This window comes from Thamnophis sirtalis, unplaced genomic scaffold (assembly GCF_051295495.1).
Source record: "Thamnophis sirtalis isolate CommonGarterSnake01/CBP01778 unplaced genomic scaffold, rThaSir2_p1.2 scaffold_1, whole genome shotgun sequence".
NCBI lineage: Eukaryota > Metazoa > Chordata > Lepidosauria > Squamata > Natricidae > Thamnophis > Thamnophis sirtalis.
In genome coordinates this window covers 83,875,411-83,897,342 of record NW_028261381.1, presented here as the reverse complement: position 1 = coordinate 83,897,342, position 21,932 = coordinate 83,875,411, and the positions used below count along the sequence as shown (strand labels likewise).

General features: G+C 33.8%; 1 protein-coding gene across 2 annotated transcripts in view; it reads left to right on the top strand.

The window, feature by feature from the left end:
- SBF2 (SET binding factor 2) overlaps nucleotides 1-19,636 on the top strand; it is a 213,698-nt gene extending 194,062 nt beyond the window's left edge. For both annotated transcript variants that reach the window (XM_014051691.2, XM_014051690.2), the window contains 8 exons: nucleotides 3,127-3,253; nucleotides 4,963-5,090; nucleotides 6,178-6,411; nucleotides 8,507-8,611; nucleotides 11,469-11,659; nucleotides 12,766-12,853; nucleotides 13,785-13,916; nucleotides 17,336-19,636. In XM_014051691.2, the coding sequence (XP_013907166.2) occupies nucleotides 3,127-3,253; nucleotides 4,963-5,090; nucleotides 6,178-6,411; nucleotides 8,507-8,611; nucleotides 11,469-11,659; nucleotides 12,766-12,853; nucleotides 13,785-13,916; nucleotides 17,336-17,434 (1,104 nt within the window). In that variant the 3' untranslated portion in view covers nucleotides 17,435-19,636. The remainder of the gene's footprint in view (nucleotides 1-3,126; nucleotides 3,254-4,962; nucleotides 5,091-6,177; nucleotides 6,412-8,506; nucleotides 8,612-11,468; nucleotides 11,660-12,765; nucleotides 12,854-13,784; nucleotides 13,917-17,335) is intronic.
- Nucleotides 19,637-21,932: the final 2,296 nt, after the last annotated feature.

Genomic DNA, 21,932 nt, shown 5'->3' with positions numbered 1-21,932 from the left:
TACTAGGTGGCTTGACATCCCAGGGCATGACAGTGTTATGGGAATTAGTTGTTTAACAGAGGGGGCGGGAAGTATCTTTGTGTCTGGTTGTTTTGGCATGCAATGCCCTATAGTGTCAACTTAAGGGAAGAAGTTGAAACAGTTTATGTCCAGGATGTGAGGGGTCTGTAGATAGTTTCACAGCCTCTTTTTGGCTTGTGCAGTATACAGGTCCTCAATGGAAGGCAGGCTGGTTGCAATTATTTTTTCTGCAGTCCTAACTGTTGAAATCTGTACCTTTCCTGTGTGATTGCTGTGCCAAACCAGAGAGTTATAGAGGTGCAAATGACATACTCAATAATTTCTTTGTAGAACTGTATCAGCAGCTCCTTGGGCAGTCTGAGTTTTCTGAGTTGGCACAGGAAGAACACTCTTTGTTGGTTTTTAATGATGTTTTTGATGTTAGGCATCCATTTTAAGTTCTGAGATATTATAGAACTTAGAAACATGATGAACGCTACTGTTGATACTATGTTGTCTAGTATTGTAAAAGCTGTAGAATAGAGGGCTTATCCTAAAATCTGCTATAATCTGTATAGTTTTGATTGTATTCAGTTCAAGATTGTTCTGGCTGCACCACAGGGCCAGTTGTACAACTTCCTACCTGTATGCAGATTTGTTGTCTTGAATGAGACCAATCACTGTTGTATCATCTGCAAACTTCAGTAATTTAACAGAGGGATTATTTCAGATGCAGTGGTTGGTATAGAGAGAGAACACACAGCCCTTGTGGGGGGGGGGGGGACCTGTGCTAATTGTACAAGTATCTAATGTGATTTTGCCTAGCTTCACCTGCTGTTTCCTATCTGTTAGAAAGCTTATGATCCACTTACAAGTGTGGTCAGGTACAGCTAGCTGTGTCAGTTTAGTGAAAAGAATATTTGGAATTATGGTATTGAATGCCAAGCTGATATCTACAAAAAGGACCCTTGCATAGGCCCTTGGAGATTCAAGATGTTATAATATGTAGTGCAGTGCTATATTAAGAGCATCATCTGTTGATCTATTTGCTAGAGTTGGCAAATTGCAAGGGATCTAACAGTGGATCTATGATGGGTTTCAGGTGGGTCAGGACTAGCCTTTCAAAGGTTTTCATTATTATGATGTCAAAGCAACCAGTTTGTAGTAATTCATCTCCTTGATGAAAGGTTTCTTAGGCACTGGGATGATAGTAGAGTGCTTGAAGCAAGTTGTCAGAGATGAGCACTGGTCCCTAGATTCAGACACAACTGGACAGGACAAACCTTTATCTTTTAATTGACTTCAGCAGTTATGAAAATGAAGTTATAACCACTATATATTTTCCCAATCTTGTATTCCTTAGCAAGTGGACACATCCTCATCCTAAATTTTGGCTTATAGAACAGTTGGGAGAAGGTAATCTGTTTTATCCTCTCCATATCATTTTCAGGCAATTTAAATCCCTCCCTCTCCATCAAACATTTCAATGAGTCATAAATTTGGAAGGATAGCTTGATGCAATAAGAATAGATAACATCGGTGTAAGTTTTATGAATTCATGTACATCTCATTGGTGTTTAAAAAAATATTTCATGTCAACACAGTTCAGTATATTTCTAACATGGCCCATGCAGGTGCTTTTTAAGTCAGTTAATTGACACAATAGCAATAGAAATCTATTGCAGCTGAAATCTAGAATATGGAAAACATATATTGCATATATAAAGTTATTTTCTGTGAAGGTTTTTTCTAATCTTATCAACTTCCATAATTATGCTGAAATAAAAATGTTTTGCTCTGCAAGTATTTTTGGAATAAATATCCTTTATTTCTTCATGTGCTTGAAGTTGTACAAATATATATTTGGAAAGCTAATTTTAGATTTGACTAATTTTAGATATGCAGTATAAATTCATAAGAGTACTACATTCAAACAACCAAGAGCAATAACTGAAGATTTAACAAATGAATCTTTTCATGTGGTTGAAAAGCAATTGTCCTTATTTTGCCTAGAGAGTACATAGGAGGTTGTGGTGCTTAAATTAGAAATGCATCATCTTTTAAATAGCCATTGTTTATGCCAATATCTCCAGGTGTCAAGTGAATTATTAATGTGAATCGTTATTTCACAATAGCAACATCTGGTAGATTATCCAGTTATTTCTAGGAAGACAACTTTAGTGTCAATAATGTCATATTATAAATGATGCTTCTCTCACTTTCTCCTATAGTTCTAGTGATTGCTTAATCTTGCGGGAATAATACTATTTGCATAAAATCAATATAAAAATAGACATTATTCCTTCAACTGTTCTCCCTTTCATTTTCCAAACATCAAAATGGAGAACATATGTTATAACTATTATTTTATCCACTACATGTGTATTTTGTAGGTAAGATAGGAAGACTGGTGCAGTTCAAAGAATGCTACTAAATTTTATTTTTCCCATTACATTTGCATCACCAAATACCCACTAACCACAGAATTTCTGCAGTCTGTTCTAAAACTCTCTTATAAAAGTGAATCTAGCAATCTTCTGTGGGTAGAGCCAAGAAATGTATGTTTCACCGTACAAATCTTTCCTTGGTCTTAAAAACTCTTCTGATTGCTTGTTCACTAATACAGGAGAAATGATTTGTAAGTTATCTGTTATTTGCCTCAGTGCCTGAGTTTATTTATTTATTTATCTTAGATGTCACTAAATCTCTGTGCCTCATAGCAGGTTTACAATGTAATAATATAAAACATCCAATCAAAATTATAGAATAAGAAACTGAATCACAATGCATCTATAAAATCATAAAATAAAATGAAAATAAAGCAAAGATTAGTACTAATTTCATATAACTTGGACAACACAAACTGGCAAAAGCTCTGTGAAAAAAATGAATCTTGACATCTTTCTAAAGCAATGTAGGAATGAGTAACAAAATAGATCTCCATGGGAAAGGCAATAGAAAAGTCTGTATCTGTATCTACCTCTATGTGGGAAACATAAATTATTTTAATCTTGCTGTTAAAAAAGATACTTAAGAGCTAAAAAAGATGAAATAATATAATTTGCTGACTTTGCCCTTGGTAAAAAATAAAGTTATGACCATTGTTTTTGTTTTTATAAATTTCAGATTCACAGCCAGTATCCAACAGAGTTTGAATTCAATCAGTATTACTTGAAGTTCTTAGCATTTCATTATGTTTCCAATCGATTTAAAACATTCCTGTTGGACTCAGACTATGAAAGACTGGAACACGGTATGGATCTCAAGTTGACCAGTATTAATTTGGCTGCTATTTTATTAATTTTAAAGGTTTTCATCAGAAATGGATTGAAATAATATCACTGACATCTGCTTTGTATTGAATAATAATAGAAGAATAGAGTTAGAAGGAACCTTGGAGGTCTTCTAGTCCAATTGCTAGAGGAAAATTTATAGAGTAAATGTGTATATTTATTTTGTTTATTGGATTTAGTGATTGCCCACTTCACTCACAGAGCACCTCTGAGTGGTGTACAGCTTTTTTAAAAAAATATATTAGCATGTTATTTTTCATTAAACGGTCTTTCAAAATGCCATCAGTATTTTCAGAAATTGAAAAAGTATCATTTAATGGTTCCTAGCAATTGATTACTATTTCATTACAATAACAGAGTATGGAGGCTTACTTATCTACAAACTGGCATGTTTATTTGTTTATTGTAATAGCACTGAGACAAATTGGGAATCTGGGGTGGAATTTTTGCAATTGTATGTTACAGACACCTGATGAATAGAGATGATAGCAGAAAATGTTGTTGAGGGTTTTCTGATAGTGTGGAACTGTGAGCAAGTTGGTAGCAGCAGTGCTGATTTGCTCAGACAGCCCTGCAGGGAGCAGGTTTCTGGATATGTAACAATGGTTTCAAGAGCAAATTAGCTGTGTTTCCAAAACATGTATATTCTCTCTCTCTTAGTCAAAGGTAATTTTGGAAATTACCATCATTTTAGGAAGCATAGTTTGAAAACAGAAAAGGTATACATATATTAGATATATATTTTGCACAGTCAAATCATAACCAATTTATAGTTAATAAAATACCCCAAAAGAAATATCTTTAGCAATATATTTTTATTCTTTGCTCTTGCATTTTTTATAGATGGGTGTCTGAGTCAAATCACTTATACAATAAGCTTAATCTATAAAAATGCAGCTAGTAACACTATTAGATAGTAAAAATCTAAAGATGTTTTCATCCTTTTCACAGATAATTGGTTAAGCATATCTAAGTATACATAGGAGGTATTTGTACAAATATTCAAATTTAAATTTGTCCTAAATATTTAAAAAAAAGCTATTCTCTGATTTTTTTTCTTCAATAAAATAGCATAAAAGTCATTAGAATAGTTTATTAAAATATTAAATCAGAACCAAACAACTATCATAATTAAAATCCATCCCAGCATAATTTCAGTGGAGGACAGCAGAGCTGTGTAACTTTCATACAGTGAGTTCTGCCATTTCTCTAATTTATTTTGATTTGATTTTACCACTTTTATTTCTTATGGTTCCTTGACTAATCAATAAATTATTATTGAATCATATTGTGTTTTGATTTTAAAACACGGAATTCTTGTGATGATTTCAGTTATTTTGCTTTTTTTAACTCTTCCTAAATTCCCAATCCAAATAGCTTCTAGTCAATATTTTTGCCACTAGTTCTTTTAATTTTAGTTTGTAATCTCCTTGACAAAATTCTAGTATCTCATGATAGTTAGCCATACATAGTGTTTGCCTACTATGTGTCACTTATAAAATGCTTCTTGGCTGAAAGCCACAGATATATTTTCAGGCACATTCTGGATTTGTCTCTATTCTATATTCTCAAAATGGCACATCTAACTTAAATATTGTACCACAATTATTCATGCCATCCAAATCTAAGGTTGTGTCCTTCTAATTACATTACATTTTATCATTTTAAGGAACATTATTTGAAGATAAAGGAGAAAAACATGGCAAAAAGGGAATTTGCATTTGGGACTGCATTGACAAGATACACAAAAGGAGTCCGGTTTTCTTCAATTATCTGTACATGCCCCTTGAAACAGAGGTATACAGCCAGTTTTCAGAATTACCATGCTGTCTAGACAGTAGTTTTTCAGATGCAGGGATCTAAAGACTATAGCCAATGAGTCTGGTTAGTGTGTATTTTTATGCGTCTTCTTGTTATTTTAAGGATGTTGTGATTTGGTAGATATGACCATTTTTTTGATATATAATTGCTGTGATAGTCTTATTACTGGACGAAAATTATATTATAATAGCAAATTTATTTATTTTTTAAGGGTAAGCTCAAGTGTTGCAAAGTACCCTTGCTTCACAAAGACAGCTTGTTAATTGTATGTCCAGAGCCAAACAGGACTGGCTAGTTTGGTTTGGGGAGAACTACATATGATTTTTCTTTCCTTCAAGGTTTTTTTAAAATCACTATGAAGATCTACTTGTCTCTAATTTTTACTTCAAAGAATATGCCCAAATATGCCTGTGTAATAGTTATATATGACTGTAGTTTACTGAGGTAGCAACATATAAAACTAGCTAAGCATTTAAGAGGGCTACCTGGGATACACAGTTTTAAGTGGTGGTGCCTATTGTAATTGAATGGTCTTGATGCTAATGTTATTAGGATGGTGTTGTTGAATGTTGGCATACTTTGAAATAAAGGCAATAATTGTCCCACATTTTTTATGTTACTTGATTGCAAGGGACCAAAATATTTGCAAAGCTAGGTTTTTTTTTGGTATGCTGTATTTTAATAACATTTCTGAATTCATAAGTTTCATAATTATTTTAATATGGAACTCACACTCGACTTATGTTGCATCATTTCACAGGAATAAATTGAGCAAGGGCAGAATCCCGCCAAATCATGAAGAACTTGATATGTTCTAGGCACACAAAATTTAAAGGAGAGGGAAATAGAGGGGATTCCCAGGGTTAAAACTGAATTGGGAAACAATTTGCCTACTTAACCACAGGAGGAAACTGAAAAAAGTATTGAATTGCTTCCTACTATTAAAATGGATTAAATCTTTATCTGCATTTAAGTTGAGGAAAATGGTTTGAGCCAGGGGCATATCATTAGGGAAGATGGGTCAAATCACATTTATCAGCTACAAGGGTTCTTTTTTATACAGGTATTAAAACCAAATGTCAGCATTTCCTGCCTTAAGAAATGGGATTACTACACAGAAGAGACTTTAGCCACAGGCCCAGGTTATGACTGGACTATGATAAGTGCAAAGTTTAGTACCTTGGATGAAACCGATCAGATGGATATGTCACCTTCCCACAATAAGAGAAAAATTGTCTGGCCATGCTATGATAACCTGGCTAAAGTGCAACCTGATGCCATTACCAACTTATTTAGTGTAAGTGTAACTGTTTAATATATTCATGTAGCTTCATCTTTTTTTTTCAATTATTGGTTTTCAGTGTTTTTAATTTAACAAAAGATCAAGATAAGAAAAATGTAGAGGAAGGGAGAGAGTCAGTTTTTAAAGTAATTTTAAAAACTGCCACAAGGAAATACTGCATTTACTTTATTGACCATTACTTAAATCTCATAATATACTATATGTACATATATTCTCTGAGTATATATCCATAGCAATACAAATACAGTAACTGATGAAGTCTTGTTTATATTGCCTCCCACCTTCTTCAGTTTTTAAAGTAATAATTCCATTAAATACTAGGTTGCCCCAAAAGGAATGACTTTTTTCTGAATTACAGCTGACTAAATCTATTTTCTGTATAGATTTTCTAGTAAAGTACGCCACTATTATTATGCCATCCCCCCCCAGCATAACTAATATTTAGTATGTGCATTATTCAAGAATTTGCTGGAATATCTTTTGATTAATTGTGAAGAACTTATTTTGGTATTTTGTGACTTGGAGTTTTTCTTGGCAGTCACAGAAGCTTCCATCATTAAAATGATGAAAGCAGCCCTATCACTTTTGGCATGCAAATAGTATGACATGACAATGCATATACCAAACAGGTTAGATTTAAACAGAACAATGCTGCTTTTGCAGCATGAAGACTTTGGAAAAGATATTCAGATATTGTGATCTCTGGACAATAGAACCTCTGGTCAAGACCATAACTTTGGTCACAAACCAATTTGGTTGTGACCTGAACCTAATTTTGGAATTTTGGCACTTACAAAAAAATGGCACGGAAGGGGAAATCAGGCATGAAAAAAAAAGGTGAATTTTTTGGTCGGAACCAAATTTGGTCGTGGTTAGAAGCGTTCGTTACCAGAGGTTCTACTGTTTCTGTCTACAGAGAACAGAATTATGCAGTCAGTGGCTTTCCCCATAACACTCTTTGGAAGGAAAAGCTGAACTTGAAGAAGCAGAGTAGAAAACTATTGGTGTTGGAGAAAACTCTCAAGAAATCTATGAATAGCTAAGAAAGCAAACAAATCATGAATGACCAGCTCAAATTATCATATTTTGGATACATTATGCAATGATCTACCTTTCTTGAGAATGTGTCATACTGGGAAAGGTGGAATAAAAGATGACCAGCAGCAAGGTAGATGGACTTAATTACAGCAGTGATAGATGCACCTTTAGACACTTTGAAAAGCAAGTTGAACACAGAGCATCCTGGAAAAAACACTTGGGGGCTGCTACACATCAATATTGACTTGATAATTCTTTAAAATCTTAAAATTGGGTCAATAATTGTAGCAAATATAATAACAATACAGGTCACATTTAGGATTCCTTAAGGATTAACTGAAGACTTTGACCTTTGATCAAAATGTGAAATGAAAAATGCTGTTCTTCTAATTCTTAAATAATCTGGGCTGTCAAATCTAAACTGCCAAAATCCAGAGGACCAATAGATGGCAGAAAACAATTAGGGCAAGCTAGTGGAAATATGTTTGGGTTTTTTTGTAGTCCTGGTCTAGTAGATCTAGAATAATATATAATAATCTAATGATATTTGTAAGTAAAGAATACTGTGTATCTTTAACAAATCCTGGGAGACTGAAGAATGCTGATATTGCTGAAGAATGATTGATAATGATGATGCTGAAGCATACTACCTGAGCGCTTGAGAAAAAAAATGTTTCTGTCTTATTTTTATTTTTCATTATATTTCATTTATAGCTTATTCATAGGAAATAACTCTAATAAGAGGCAATAAGGGAATTCAAATTCCCATTTAAAAAGTAGAAATAAATTGCAGTTTGGCAAACACATTAAATAAATCTGTCACATTTCCTTTTTTTATTATAATTTAGTGCTGTTTCTTTTTTAAAAAAGTGATAAATGTTAGTCTTGGCAATGTAAAATCTTGCGGTCACAGCATTGGACTTGTGCTGTGTAAGTATTTTTAAAAACACTTTCAGTCCTTATCGTCATTTTCAACTGTAGCAAGAGGTTGTAGCTCCTGTGTTTGAAGGAACAACAGAAAGATTTAATCTTATGGAAGCTTGTTTTTTAGGAAATTGAAAGACTGGAGAACAAATTAAACCACAGCCCAGAAAGGTGGCAGTCACTGTGGGAAAGAGTCAAAATAAATGTGAAAGAAGATTCAGGGAAAGACAATGTAAGTATTTTAACAAGAATCTTCAAACTTTCAGCAAGAGCTAAAAATAATTTTCTCAAAATTCCACATATATGTATCACTATCACATTATTGAATATGGCAGTGTATGCATTTTAAACTCTTAACATATTTACAGTACATCTCTGTCACTGGATTCACATTTCATGCTGAAATGGGATAATGATTTATTACTGCCAGATAATGTACCTGACTGTAGTACTACATTCCACTCCCCAACAGTGTCCATCTTAATTATTTAAGAATGTTTTTAGTTTTCTAAAAACTAAATGATTTATATAGTTAGTGGTTGAGACAATAAATTCAAATTAAACCGTGAAACATGGTTTTGACCTAGACTTATACAGATGTCAGTGGTTTCAATGGCTGCCTTCAATACAAGGACTTGGCACACTGTGAGGACCCTTGGAGTAATGTAACATAATGCCAGGATGTTTGCAGTAAGAAAGGATACGTAGCATTGCTTAAAGAGTATAGAGGGCTGCAACAAAAAGAAACATGGAGGAAAAATTCATGAACAACTTTTCCACTTGCATACATCTGACTCCAAATCATTATGAACTTAGAATTTGGAAGAACTTATAATAACTTTATTGTCACTTTGAATATATACTAATCGGCATACATTAAAATGAAATTTCTTTGCATACAGCTCTCAAAGGGTTATCACCTCCAATATACACAACATAAACATGACAAAATAAATGCAAATTTATGCACATACTTACATATATGACACAGAAAGGGAACACAGTTTAGTTTGTATTATACATGTACTTGGTGAGAAAAATGAATCCTGCAAGTTTACCAGATGGATGGCATAGGGAACAAAGCTGATACAGAATCTGATAGTCCTGTTAGAAATAGTTCAAAACCTCCTCCGAGAGGGGAGTAACAGAAACAGACCATAAAGTGGGTATGTGGGGTCTCTAACAATGCTTTGAGTGCTAAGCCCATAGCATTTATAAGCAGTATCCTGAATAACAGGAAGTGAGCTTCCTATAACCTTCTCTGCTGTCCTTCATTCTCTCTGTATGGACTTTCTATTTGAGGCACTGCTACCACCAAACCAAATAGTGATGCAGTTTGTTAAAATGCTCTCAATAGTGCCTGGCCAGGACAGAAGGAGAAAGATGTGTTCTCCTCATCCAACACAGGAAATGCAGATGCTGGTCTGCACACTTCACTAAGGATAACATGTGGAAAAACCAATTCAGATTGTTAGTTTTCTGCTAGTTATTGTTAGTTATTATGACTAAGAATATATACTATAAATGCAAAGAACTCCATAAATAATTATTATTCTTTCATTTCAATCACCATCCCTGTGCAGAACTTTTTCTTCTTGACTTTTAATTTATCCAGTTTCCTAGGTATGAGATAAATAACTTTCGTAGAGGCTAGCCAAGCTCACTCAATTATACTATCATTCATTTTTTCTTGAACATTAATATTGATAATCTTATTTTAATTCCATTTTTGATGTATCCTTAAATATAAATCTCTAAAATATTCTTTCCACCTTATCTTACTTCAATTTCATTTCAAGTAACTATACCTCTTTTTGTTTAAAATCCATTCATTTGCAGGAAGTTTCTTGTTTAGCCCTCTTCATCTACTTCCAAAACAAAATGGGCTTTTCCCCCGTCAAAACAGGTCTCCATTTTCTACCCTTCTTTCAATTTTAACTTTTTCTTCCACATTCTTTGGTTATGTTTTTTCCCAATACACACAATCTTTTATTTTTGCTGTAATTGTTGTCTTACTTGCTCTTTTCCTCACAGCCTCCTTCATGTCATTGTTCTTTCCAGCATTCTTTTTCATGCTTCCATTAGCATAATTCCCCATTTCTTGGGGTTTTTTGTAACCTAATTCTTTTCATTCTATCTCAAGCCTTTTTTCCAGGTTTCACTCTTGACATACTGTAACCAAATTATGATCTGTCCCACATTACATCACTCAAGCATCCTTTACTAAATCTTTTATTTGTTCATCTTAAACAATCAAATCAGTCATGCTTTGTGATGAATTCCCTTTCGATGTGTAAGCATTATTTTCTGCTTAAATCAGAAAACAAAGAGATGTTTATGTAAGCAGATATCAAAATGTCCTGCACTTGCTCAGAATGTTGCAAAAATGCACAAGTTTTCCTAAAACTCATCCCTGGTTTTTCCATTAGCACCATTTACTGGAGCACATGCAGCTACCACCAACATATGGCTTCTTACTTTCATATGCATTCCCAACAGCTTAAATAAATCACAAATTCATACTTTCTGACATAAATGTTAACCATTTCATTCATAATTAGACCTACACCTCTATTCCCTAGCATGTATTCCTTTATTCTCTTCTTCAGATCTGTTGGGTCCTTCCTTTTTTCCCTTTCTTTTTCTTTTCCTTTCTACTTCTACTGATAAAAAGACAATATATAGCAAAGATATTTTGATGTTTTAGCACTTGTATGAATCAGCACTTGATGTTTTAGCACTTGTATGAATCAGATTGCAATGTTCTAGCTAATCAAAGCTACAGTAATTGCTAGAAATTAGAAATTTACAACCAAAAATGCATTTGCCACAAACATTTAATACGTTCTAAACTATTTTATAGATCCTTTCAAGTATCTTTAAGTGCCAGCTATACTTCCATTTGTCTATTGCAAGAAATAGAGTATAGCGATTCATTTCTGAAGTGTTTAATTCAACCCTTGGATTTCTGTCACAATGTTAGGCGATTTAAGCAGTCACTGAAAAAGAGATAAAGTATCTCTGTTTGGATTTTTGGCTAACCCATGATGTTTTTTTCATCCCTGCATTATGTCACATTACGTTTAAAGCATCAGAGACATCCTTCTGGCTCTTCTGCAATGTCTGTCAACCTGCACTCTTGTCAGAAGAGGTCTATGTTGCATCTGCCAGACAGTGGCTTGGGTGAAGAACGAAACAGCAACATTTCATCTGCCAATGGTGTGGAAAGGAGAGTAACAACACTGTACAATCAGTTCACTTCAAAACATGATGAAAATAGGTAATGTGAGCTATCAGACTATGATATAACTTTGGCTTCCTTAAAAAATTTGCAAAATTGTTATATTTGCTTTATTTTCATTCTGTTTCAAATGCCTCATAAAACATCTTTTATTAAAATTACTTTTTTCCAATTGCAACTTCATCTGGTTATTTATAAAACAAATATGTTACAGTGGAAAATAGTGCCCTCCAGATGGATTGGCTTTTGGCTGTGTTAGCTAAGTCCAGCCCCATCTAGACGGAATGTATGGTGTGCTGTTTTTAAATTTGTTTCTCTTTTTCTCTTTTTAACTTTTATCTTGTTTTTGTAAGCCGCCCGGAGTCCTACGGGATTGGGCGGCATATAAATTTATTAAATTACTAAATTACTAATTACTAATTCTGGGGAAACATAAAGTCAAATTAATTAACAAGAAAGTATAACAGGACACCACTGTTCAAAAAAAGAATTCAGTGCCCCACAGATGTTTTTAAAACAATATGATGTGATAATCAAAGGAAGGGTTCTCAAAATTTAAATGAGCCTTAAGTGTTAAATCAATCTTAATCATATTCACATTCAGAAGAATCTGAAACCTTTGGTCTAGATCCCATAATATTTGTCTGAAATAAGGGGTAAATTAACATTTATCAGTTAAGAAAACTTTCTGAGAATTATTATACCAAAATAAACAGAGGAGTCAGACAAGTTATCACATTTTGCCAGCTCCTGCTAGCTCCAGCCAATATCAGCTCGTGTTTGTGGCTCATGCACTCACCAAACCTCCATATTGGAGAAGGAGTAAATAAATAAATAATATCACCAATATCAAAACACTTTGCACATCCTGCTCAGGAGGCTTGAAATAATTTAAGCTGTAATATTTTAAGCTGCTAACATTTTGCACACCATTATAATAAAAGAACTAAATTAAAACCTATAACTTGATGTTGAGGTAATGGATATTACTTTGAATTAATAGGAAGTTTCACTTGGGCGTTTTGTTCTAATTGCTTTAAGTTCTGTCCTATGAATTGAACTGAATTAATAAACATCATTACTATGTGGGTATTTTTCTGATTTCCATTGCTTAAAATAAGAAATAATATATATTTTTCTTCTAGATCTTTTGAAGGAACCCTTTACAAAAGAGGAGCTTTGCTAAAAGGTTGGAAACCACGCTGGTTTGTGCTAGATGTTACAAAACACCAGGTGAAGTGTAATAATGGTCTGTAATATATGTGTGCAATTTGTGAGCTCTCCAGTCTTTCAGGGGAGCAAGTAGAACCCCAGAAGTATCCTTCCCCCACCACTGTTCTTCATCTGAAATGTTGTTTCTTTCCTTTGTTTATTTAAATGTATATTATTATTATTTCATTATATTTTACATCATTTCCTTACCATCAAACTGTCAAGACCATGTTGAGCTTTAAATCAAATTTGCTTTTAAATATTTCAGATTATTAAGTAGGTGCTTCATTTGAACCTACATAACTAGTGCTTCAAATTTCCCTTGAGCACAGTGCTTGTGTGCTGTTTTCCTCCCTCCAATTACCACGTGAAAAAGATACTACTTTCTTGCAAATTTAATGATAAAACTTTTACATTAACATTAGGCATTAAATGCTATTTTTGAATGCTGATTTTAATCAACGTTAAGAAATTATTTTTTGCAATGTTGCTTATTTTTAAAATATTAATACAGATTATATTATACATTTTCTCATGAGCATTTCAGGTATCCAACATATTTGAATTTTTTTTCTTTACTATCCTTAAGGATTTGTAATTATTATGAAAAGATTTAGAATTTTCAGTATTTTGATTAAAATATTTTATTAATTCGGTTTCAACAGTTATAAACCATTTAACCCTTCCAAAATGGTTCAGAAACTATAATCCAGGATATCCCTATACCATGCCTTTTAACGTGTCTTCCCTTTCTCTGTATTTGCTACTTTTATGCAGCTATGAATTTTAGGAAATTAAAAATTGTCCACAACATCTCATTTGAGATAATGGCAAATCATAGCTACTCAATATACAGTTATTTACATGTTTAGTATAACAATGGCAGACTGTTCATATTACTATGCTTGTTGTTTTCTTTCACGTTTACTGTTTCTTTTTCTTTTAACCCTAGCTAAGATATTATGATTCCATGGAAGATGCTTATTGTAAGGGCCATATTGAGCTTGCAGAAGTAGAAAGTGTAATCCCCGCTTCACCAACTATTGGTGCTCCAAAACATGCTAATGAAAAAGCTTTCTTTGATGTAAGTAGATTGGTTCCAGACTACCATCTGCTTTAAATTAATAACAAAAATTTGTACTCATAATCTGTGCTCATACTAATCTGTGCAGAGATACAACTCCCTAATTTTTCTGAGCCAGATTTAACTACATTTGTAAGAATTTTTCTGGGAGTGGGGGTAAGCTGCAATATTGGATATGATTGTAATTTGCACATTAAGAAGACACCAGTGTAGCACATCTCTCCATTGCCCATATATATATATATATATATATATATATATATATATATATATATATATATATATATATATATATATATATATATATATATATATATATATATATATATATATATATATATATATATATATATATATATATATATATATATATATATATCTACATATTTTAAGTAATACCCGCTTTAATGTCATTTGATTGTCAAAGGTAGGTTCCCATGTTCTAGAATAGAAGTTTTGGAAGCTGTCTTACATTAAATCACATCTTTGTCCATCTGGTTCACTACTGTCTGTGTGGACTGGCAACAGTTTTGCAGAGTTTTGGATTGATGTCTCTCAGCTCTTCCCAGATTGACTACAGATTTAACCTGGGATTGATCCAAGGAAAGCAGATGCTGTGCCACAAAGTTTAGTCTTGCTCTTAATTCACTAGACCAGTTTTTCTCAACCTTGGCAACTTTAAGATGTGTTGGCTTCAACTCCCAGAATTCCCCCAGCCAGCACACTGACAATAGAATCTGTGCAGAATGTTTCTTAAATAAGGACATGGAGAAATAGACACATTTAGCCAGTACTCCATTTCTACCAATAGAAGAGAAGAGAATGGCTCAGGATTGAACGGTGGGGTCCTTGTGGTTGTTTTCATGTAGACATTCCATTACCTGGATAGGTAACATCTTCAGTGCTAGAAAGGAGTAGAATTTACTCCCTGTTTATATATAACAGTTGCTTGTCTTGGCCACTCCCAAACTTGGTGAGAGTGTTGTTGTTTTCCCCTTGGTTGATTAAGCTGTTGTTGACTGCTTGGTTGATTGTTTGGTTTTGCTCCTAGGGTTAATCCTTGCTTATCTGGATTTTGATTGCTGGCAAGCATTCTGATTTTCTTCTTTTTTTAACTTTTTATTGTCTCTTGGTATGTAAATGTAGTTCATCTATGTGCCTGTTGATGGATGATTTGTCTGAATGTCAGACTTCAAGTAATTCCCTAGCATTTTTGGATGTAGCGTGATCTAGGATGTTCAAGGTTTCCCAATTGAAACTATGCTTAAGTCTGTTCATGTGAAATTTCATCATGTCTTCTGACTCCTACTTGTTGTTCATGGATGCACTTTGCTAGTCTTCTACCTGCCTTTTCTATACAGTGGCTATTGCAATACTTACATTTTATTTTGTACATGACTCTTACTTTTTCTTCTTGGGCTACTACACTTGTGGTTTCCTTAAAATGTTTTGGAGGGCTTCAGTTGGTTTGGCTATTATGTTGATGTCATGTGACTATAAATAGTCCATTGGTTGTTTCAGAGATGTTTTTGATGCATGGAAATGTTATCTTTTTCATATCTTGTGTTATGAGCTATTATATATAACAGAAAGCAAACTCCACTCCCTTCTAGCATTGAAGATATTACCGGTAGGTAATGATACATCTGCACAAAAACAACCAAGCACCAAAAACTCCACACTCCCTTTTCTTTCATAACTTATGATCAGCCATTTTTAGAGGTCATAGGATTGTTCAAATAAATGGGTCAAAATTTGTGAATTGGGTCTATACTATTTTTTTCAATGGGTAACCCTGGGATCTACCGTGTTTCTCCAAAAAGACAAACCATCTTGAAAAGAAACCCTATCACATACATGCAATCAAATTAAGCCCTACCCACAAAATTAGCAGTAATTAAGACCATGCCCACCCCAGGGCGCAGGGGGTGGGATGAGGCACACAAGTAAAAAATAAGCTAGAGTGGAGATTGGGGGGTGAAGCTGCTCTACTTACCAGACTTCACATATCCTGACATCTGTGGCTGCTTCTTTTGCGGCTGCTTGCCGCCACTCGCATGCATTGCCCTGGCCTCCATTTCACCTTTAGATGCCTGCTGGAAGGTATCTGCAGCTGTTAAGAGAGCTCTGGATTGATCCAAAGCTATGTTATCAGCTGTAGATGCTTTCTTGGAGGCATCTGAAGGTGAAATGGAGGCCTGGGTGATGCATGCGAGTAGTGACAACCAGCCACAGAAGGAATGGGCCAGCAGCGGGCTCCTGCTGGGTGGGGCTATCGGTCCCACTGCCACAAGGTGAGTCAATAATTAGAACCCTCCAAATGAACGTCTAGCCATTTTTTCAGCGGTCAAAAGAAAATAAGACCCGGCCTTCTTTTTGGAGAAACACGGTAGATAGTATGTATCTGCTTAACAACCTGCAGAAAACTGTGGAGAATAATGCTTGATATTGGATGGACTCCTAGATGAAGAAAAAAAATAATGCTTAACACATATTAGACATTGGCGCTCTTGAGCAGTCAAAAGGCAGATAAAAGGATTGCTAAGCAACTCTTAAGGAAAACATGGGATGGAAACAATATATTGGAAATCAATATATAATTTCTCTCCCTGACTTTCTTCAGTTGTGAACTTGCATTTAACCTAGTTGGTAGCTCATCCCTAGGTTGTATGATCTAGATAACACATATTAGACTACTATCTATCAAACAGAATGTGTGATAGATACAGGAAAGGACAGCAACTTTCAAGGAAGCAAATTGCCTCAGCATTTAAAGCTGCTTGAAGAGAGAATTCTCTCTTTGCAGGCAAGTCTGTTATTAGGTACACCCTATTTCTTGAGAAAAGTAGAGGGAATTGTCTGATGCATCCAATGATAACCTTTGTCTTACAACCATACCTGAGCCTGAAATTATGGCTGTAAGTCATGCTGATAGTTAAGCAGGTTGTCATATGACCATATCTAATTTTATGATATTTTTTTGCAGTGTCAATAAGAAATCAGAATTAAATGCTGATTTCTGAGGAGGTGGAGGTGTAAATTGAGATCATGTAATTACGGGGCACTGCAAACAACTACAAATGCAGTGTGGGGGGAGGGGTTTCATAACTTCAAATCTGGTCATAAGTAGCCCTTGGGAGGCCATTGTAACTTTCAATGGCCGGTGAGCAACCGGTTGTAAGTTGAAGACTACTTGTATAGTAGAAAATCTTGATTTGCTTGAAGATTCTCCTTGCAAACTTCCCATGCATTTGTAGATATGATTCTCTTCCAAATGGAAGATTTTTGGAGTTCATGAGAACAGCATAGAACAATGTTGTTACTGCAAAGACTGTAATGACAATAGGATTTGTGAAGTATGGAAATCATGTATGTTCTAAAATTAATACTGCTTTTATCTTTTAATTTTAATTGTGCAGCTAAAGACAAGTAAACGAGTATATAATTTTTGTGCGCAAGATGCACAGAGTGCCTACCAGTGGATGGACCGGATACAGAATTGCATTTCAGATGCATAATAAGAAATTTATTTTTGCTATCATCATCATCATCATCATTAAAAAAAATATCTGTTGATATGCCTAAGTAACTCTACTTCCAAGAAGAATTGTTTATTGCAGTTCGAACAGCCTTATATTTCAGCCACAGTGCTCAGAACATCATATTTCTTTTAGTTGATAATTTATATAATGCCTCATTCTCCATTTGGAAGACACTAACTAACCTCATTGCCCAGAAAACCTCATCTTCAATACAATTCCAGGCTAAGTGATCCCAGCGGGGTAACTTTTTTCTACACACAGGAATGAATAATCCAGCAGAACACTTGATTTTTCGAAAATAATCCTTTATTTAGCTTTAATCTTTTTAGCTTCCTATTTTAGAAAAAAAAAGATTCATATTCAGACTAGCAGTGTTTTCTGAGAAAGAGGTTATTTAAACCTTTAAACCCTGGAGACCAATAAAAAGGCACACTCAAGGCACCATAAATTAAAAGAAATGCTTTCTGTTCCGCCACTTCTTCCCTCAACAGTCTGTCTTGAGAACTATCTTGCCATTTTCCTACTAGTTAATTCATCTTTGTAGATGAGTGGAAACCAAGATCAGGCCTCAGGAAGAGGAAATGCTAAATACAAAAGTTGTATATTAACTGATGTGCTGTTCTGCTCATTGTAAAAAAAAATGCACTAAACAAAACAAACACTTGCACTGAAATCTTTGAAAACAGGCATTTTGAAGGAGAGAAGTAAATTATTTATAGCAAAATGCTAGCAAGATAACAACAATTTAAGATAATGATGTGTACATAATTTGGCTTGATGTGATGTAATTTGATACTTTAAATGTTTTTGCACATAAATTGGAAGAATGTTTTTAGATTTTTTAACATTTGCCAATGTGTTTGTTCATCTTAAAAATCTCTGACAATTTTTTTACAAACCAAAATAAATAAAAGCTTTTCTTGCTGCAACACATAGTGACTTTTGAGTGTAACAACCCTAGAAAGAGAATATGTTTTCTTTAAAAAGTAATATGTTAAAATTAATAACTCAATGTTTGTTTATACTAGCCAGTATTTTCTAGGGTTTAGTGACGTCACTTGTAAGTTAATGGCTGAGTTCACATGTAATGCTAAGCCAAAGTTTAATGGTATAAGGACATCTCACTGCAAACCTTGGACTGATGGATAAAACCCTTCCCTGTCTTGGAAGCTTTCATAATAAATTCCATTCTAAGAGTTGAATTGGACAGTGATTCATCTTCACTAAAGTTGGCTATAACAAGCCATTAGTTTTTGAAACAGCTTTCTTTTTACTAACCAGAGTTAAAATTAACCCCGATTTATTATTATGAACCTTAAATTATGATTTCTAAAAACTAAATCAAGAACTGTTAGGGTGCTTCTCTTACATACAGTAGAGAAGGAAAAGAAAAGGGGAGCCCACAGGTCCAAAGCTCTCAGTAGTTCCTCCTTCTAATATTAAACCACGGTTTAGCATTATGTGCAAATCAGGCCAGTATTGACAAAACAAACTGATTTCACTTGTAGGATTTCAGTTTCTGGAATTGTTTACCTTTTTTAAAAAACCACTATTTTCCCTATTTTTCTAATGAATAGTGAATACAGATTTCACACTACACAAAATAGGAAATATTTCTTTTTTAAATATATTTGGATTTCCAAACTTAAAGAAATGAAGGATTTTTCTAGCATTTTCAGCTGATAAATTACCACTTGTGGGAAAAAAATGTGTTTGCACATTCATGTACTTTTCTTTGTATATGAAGTATTTTTTATGTGCTTTGTTAAATAATGACTGTGTTTGTTTTGAAGTTGTTTAAAAAATATACACTACTCATAGAGTTCTAACTAGGAATTTTAATTATTTTATGTATGTTCCATAACTAGCATTTGTTAACTAACTTGTAATAAAGATATCATATGACAACATTCCTTCTTTAACCAGTGGAATAGTTAATACCATATCTTTAATTGTATAATTTAGATCCCAAGTTATCCTGTAATAAAATTCATATTTTTGTACAAAATATGCCATTTTGCATGTGAAAAACTGTTCCTTGCTCTATTTTTTCATTGTTAAACTCAAAACATTCCATGAATATCACAAACTGGCCATATCAGTTATCTGCCTTGAAAAGTTAAACTATGTATTTCATTCTGTGTTGACTGAATAAATAAAAATTGTATGAAACATAAATATGGCTACAAGATACAAATAATATAATAGCAACTTTTACAGCAAATTTTAATAGCAACAATGATTCACATGTTATTGGAACTGTCATTGGAAAACTGCAACTTGTCCTTGGGAGGAAAACAAGCAATTTTTTTATGGGGCATAATTTATGAAAGACCCCTCTTTACGTTTTAGTGTATGTAAATTAAATATGCATATTAAATTGAAATAAGAGCAAACACTTTTTATAGGAGCATAGCTCTGCTAAGAGGTTATCATGAAATTATTAGTCATTTGTATAATTCACAATTCCTAGCCAGATGAGCACACAGTTTACTGGTTTTCTCTTAATAAATAAGTTGCTCTCTTATGATAAGAGCAGTAAGTGTTTTGTGATCGTTTTCCAGCTTTCCTTGTGTTATATATAGCCACGCTTGCCAATTTGGGGAAGCAATTTGTGTGTGTGTGTGTGTGTGTGTGTGTGTGTGTATGAATGACAGTTATTAGGTCTCATTTATCTCTTTTTTTGTTTTGTTTTTTTCACAACAGTATTGCTGTTCATAGGGCCAACAGTTCCTTTTGAACCAAAGACCTCCTTACATAACAATTTCCTTAATATCTGGTCATAAATTGGCTGGCCAGTGGAAAGAAACGTGGTGAGTTGAACTTAGCTCACATCCAGGCAGAGGTGAAAAGAGGAGGAAACACAGCCTGCAAATTAGAGGAGGGCGGTCCTTCCTTGCTAGCAGCCATCATATCTGGTCCACCTGATGAACTTCAGCAGGATGAGCATCAGATGTCCCAAATAAAGAAACCAATTACAGCTGATGCTAAAAGGGTCAGAAACCAAGCTGAGCTATTATCAGCTGTTAAAACCGGTGAAGGCAAGAAGTCATTTTGGGTTATATGCAATCATTGGTTGTGGAGGTTCTGTCTGCTTAATATTTTTAAATAAACGTTGCTTTGTTAATGGGAATTGGGATTTTTTTTTCATTTTGTGAAAAAGTCCCATGCAGCATAATAAATGCAACTGGGTTATTTACTACATCATGCTACTTTTGAAGATTAAGAAATTTTGGAGTTTCTCAGCAAAAAAAAAATAGCATATAGTGCATGTTACAAAATAAGTGAAGGAATCTGAGAAATAGATGACACATTTAAACCTTTCCAAAGAGTTAGAAGTCTCAGTTAAAGCTGCTGATTCCTGAAATAGTAGGGAACAAATATGAAGCACATACCGCTACTTTTGAACATTGGGGGAAATTAGATTGCTAGTATCTAGCAATCTAGCAGCTAAGCAAGGCAGAGAAAAAATTATTGGAGTTGTAAAACTTTGCAGAATGTATATCGAAAGAGGGGGGAAGACATTTGAGAGATATAAGCTCTAAAAATATTTGTTTAAGAATGTTTTTCTAAAGAATTCCTTGCAGATTCAGTTTTGGGCAGAATACCATATCTCAAATAGCACTGAGATTTCCAAAAAGTACCCAAAAATAATAAAATGAACTTTAGAACACATTTATTAGATGACAAAGGAGTGTGCAAAATTAATTATTAAGGCTTAATTGAAATGGATAGTTTTTTGTTTTCAGTTTTACTTTTATAATAGCACAGTAGAGTTCATTCCCAGCATGAAAAGAAGTCAAAGCTGCAGTTCATAAAATAGATCATAAAAGAACAAAAGCAAGTGACAAGGCAACTGGAAATCAGTATATGGATATTTCTGATTATATGGATAAAATATCAGGTCATCTGTGCTAGCTGACCTATTATCCTATCCTATTATGCTTAGAAAGATAGCTAAATGGGAAAAAACAGATAAGAGTGCTGACAATCTACAGAGGTAATTTGATAGGAGCAAGCTGAGAAAACAAAAATAATGTGTTAGTCATCATAGGAAAACTAGAAACCTAGCTGTGTTTATATCCAAAAGAATGTAATAAATATGTACAATTACAGCATTTCCCATTGGCCACAAAATAAGATATATTTAGTGAGGGCTGGTGCAAACTATTTTTTGGTTGTGGATCTTCAGAATCTGGCAGGTTCTACTGCATGAACAATGTTCAGCTGTCTATTTTTAACACTTTATTTGGAGTAAGCCTTTTTAGTCTTCCATTTGACTTAAAATCAACCCTATCTTTCTGTATAGAACATATACAGTATAATAAATACTGACAATAGTATGAGATAGATTACATTAAAGGTATTACAAGTTATACAAGGCAACTGAATTTTAACGTAGACAAATGCAACTGAAGATTTAAATCACCTTTGAAGCCTCAAATTTATTTTGTCACAAATCTTCTAAATCTTT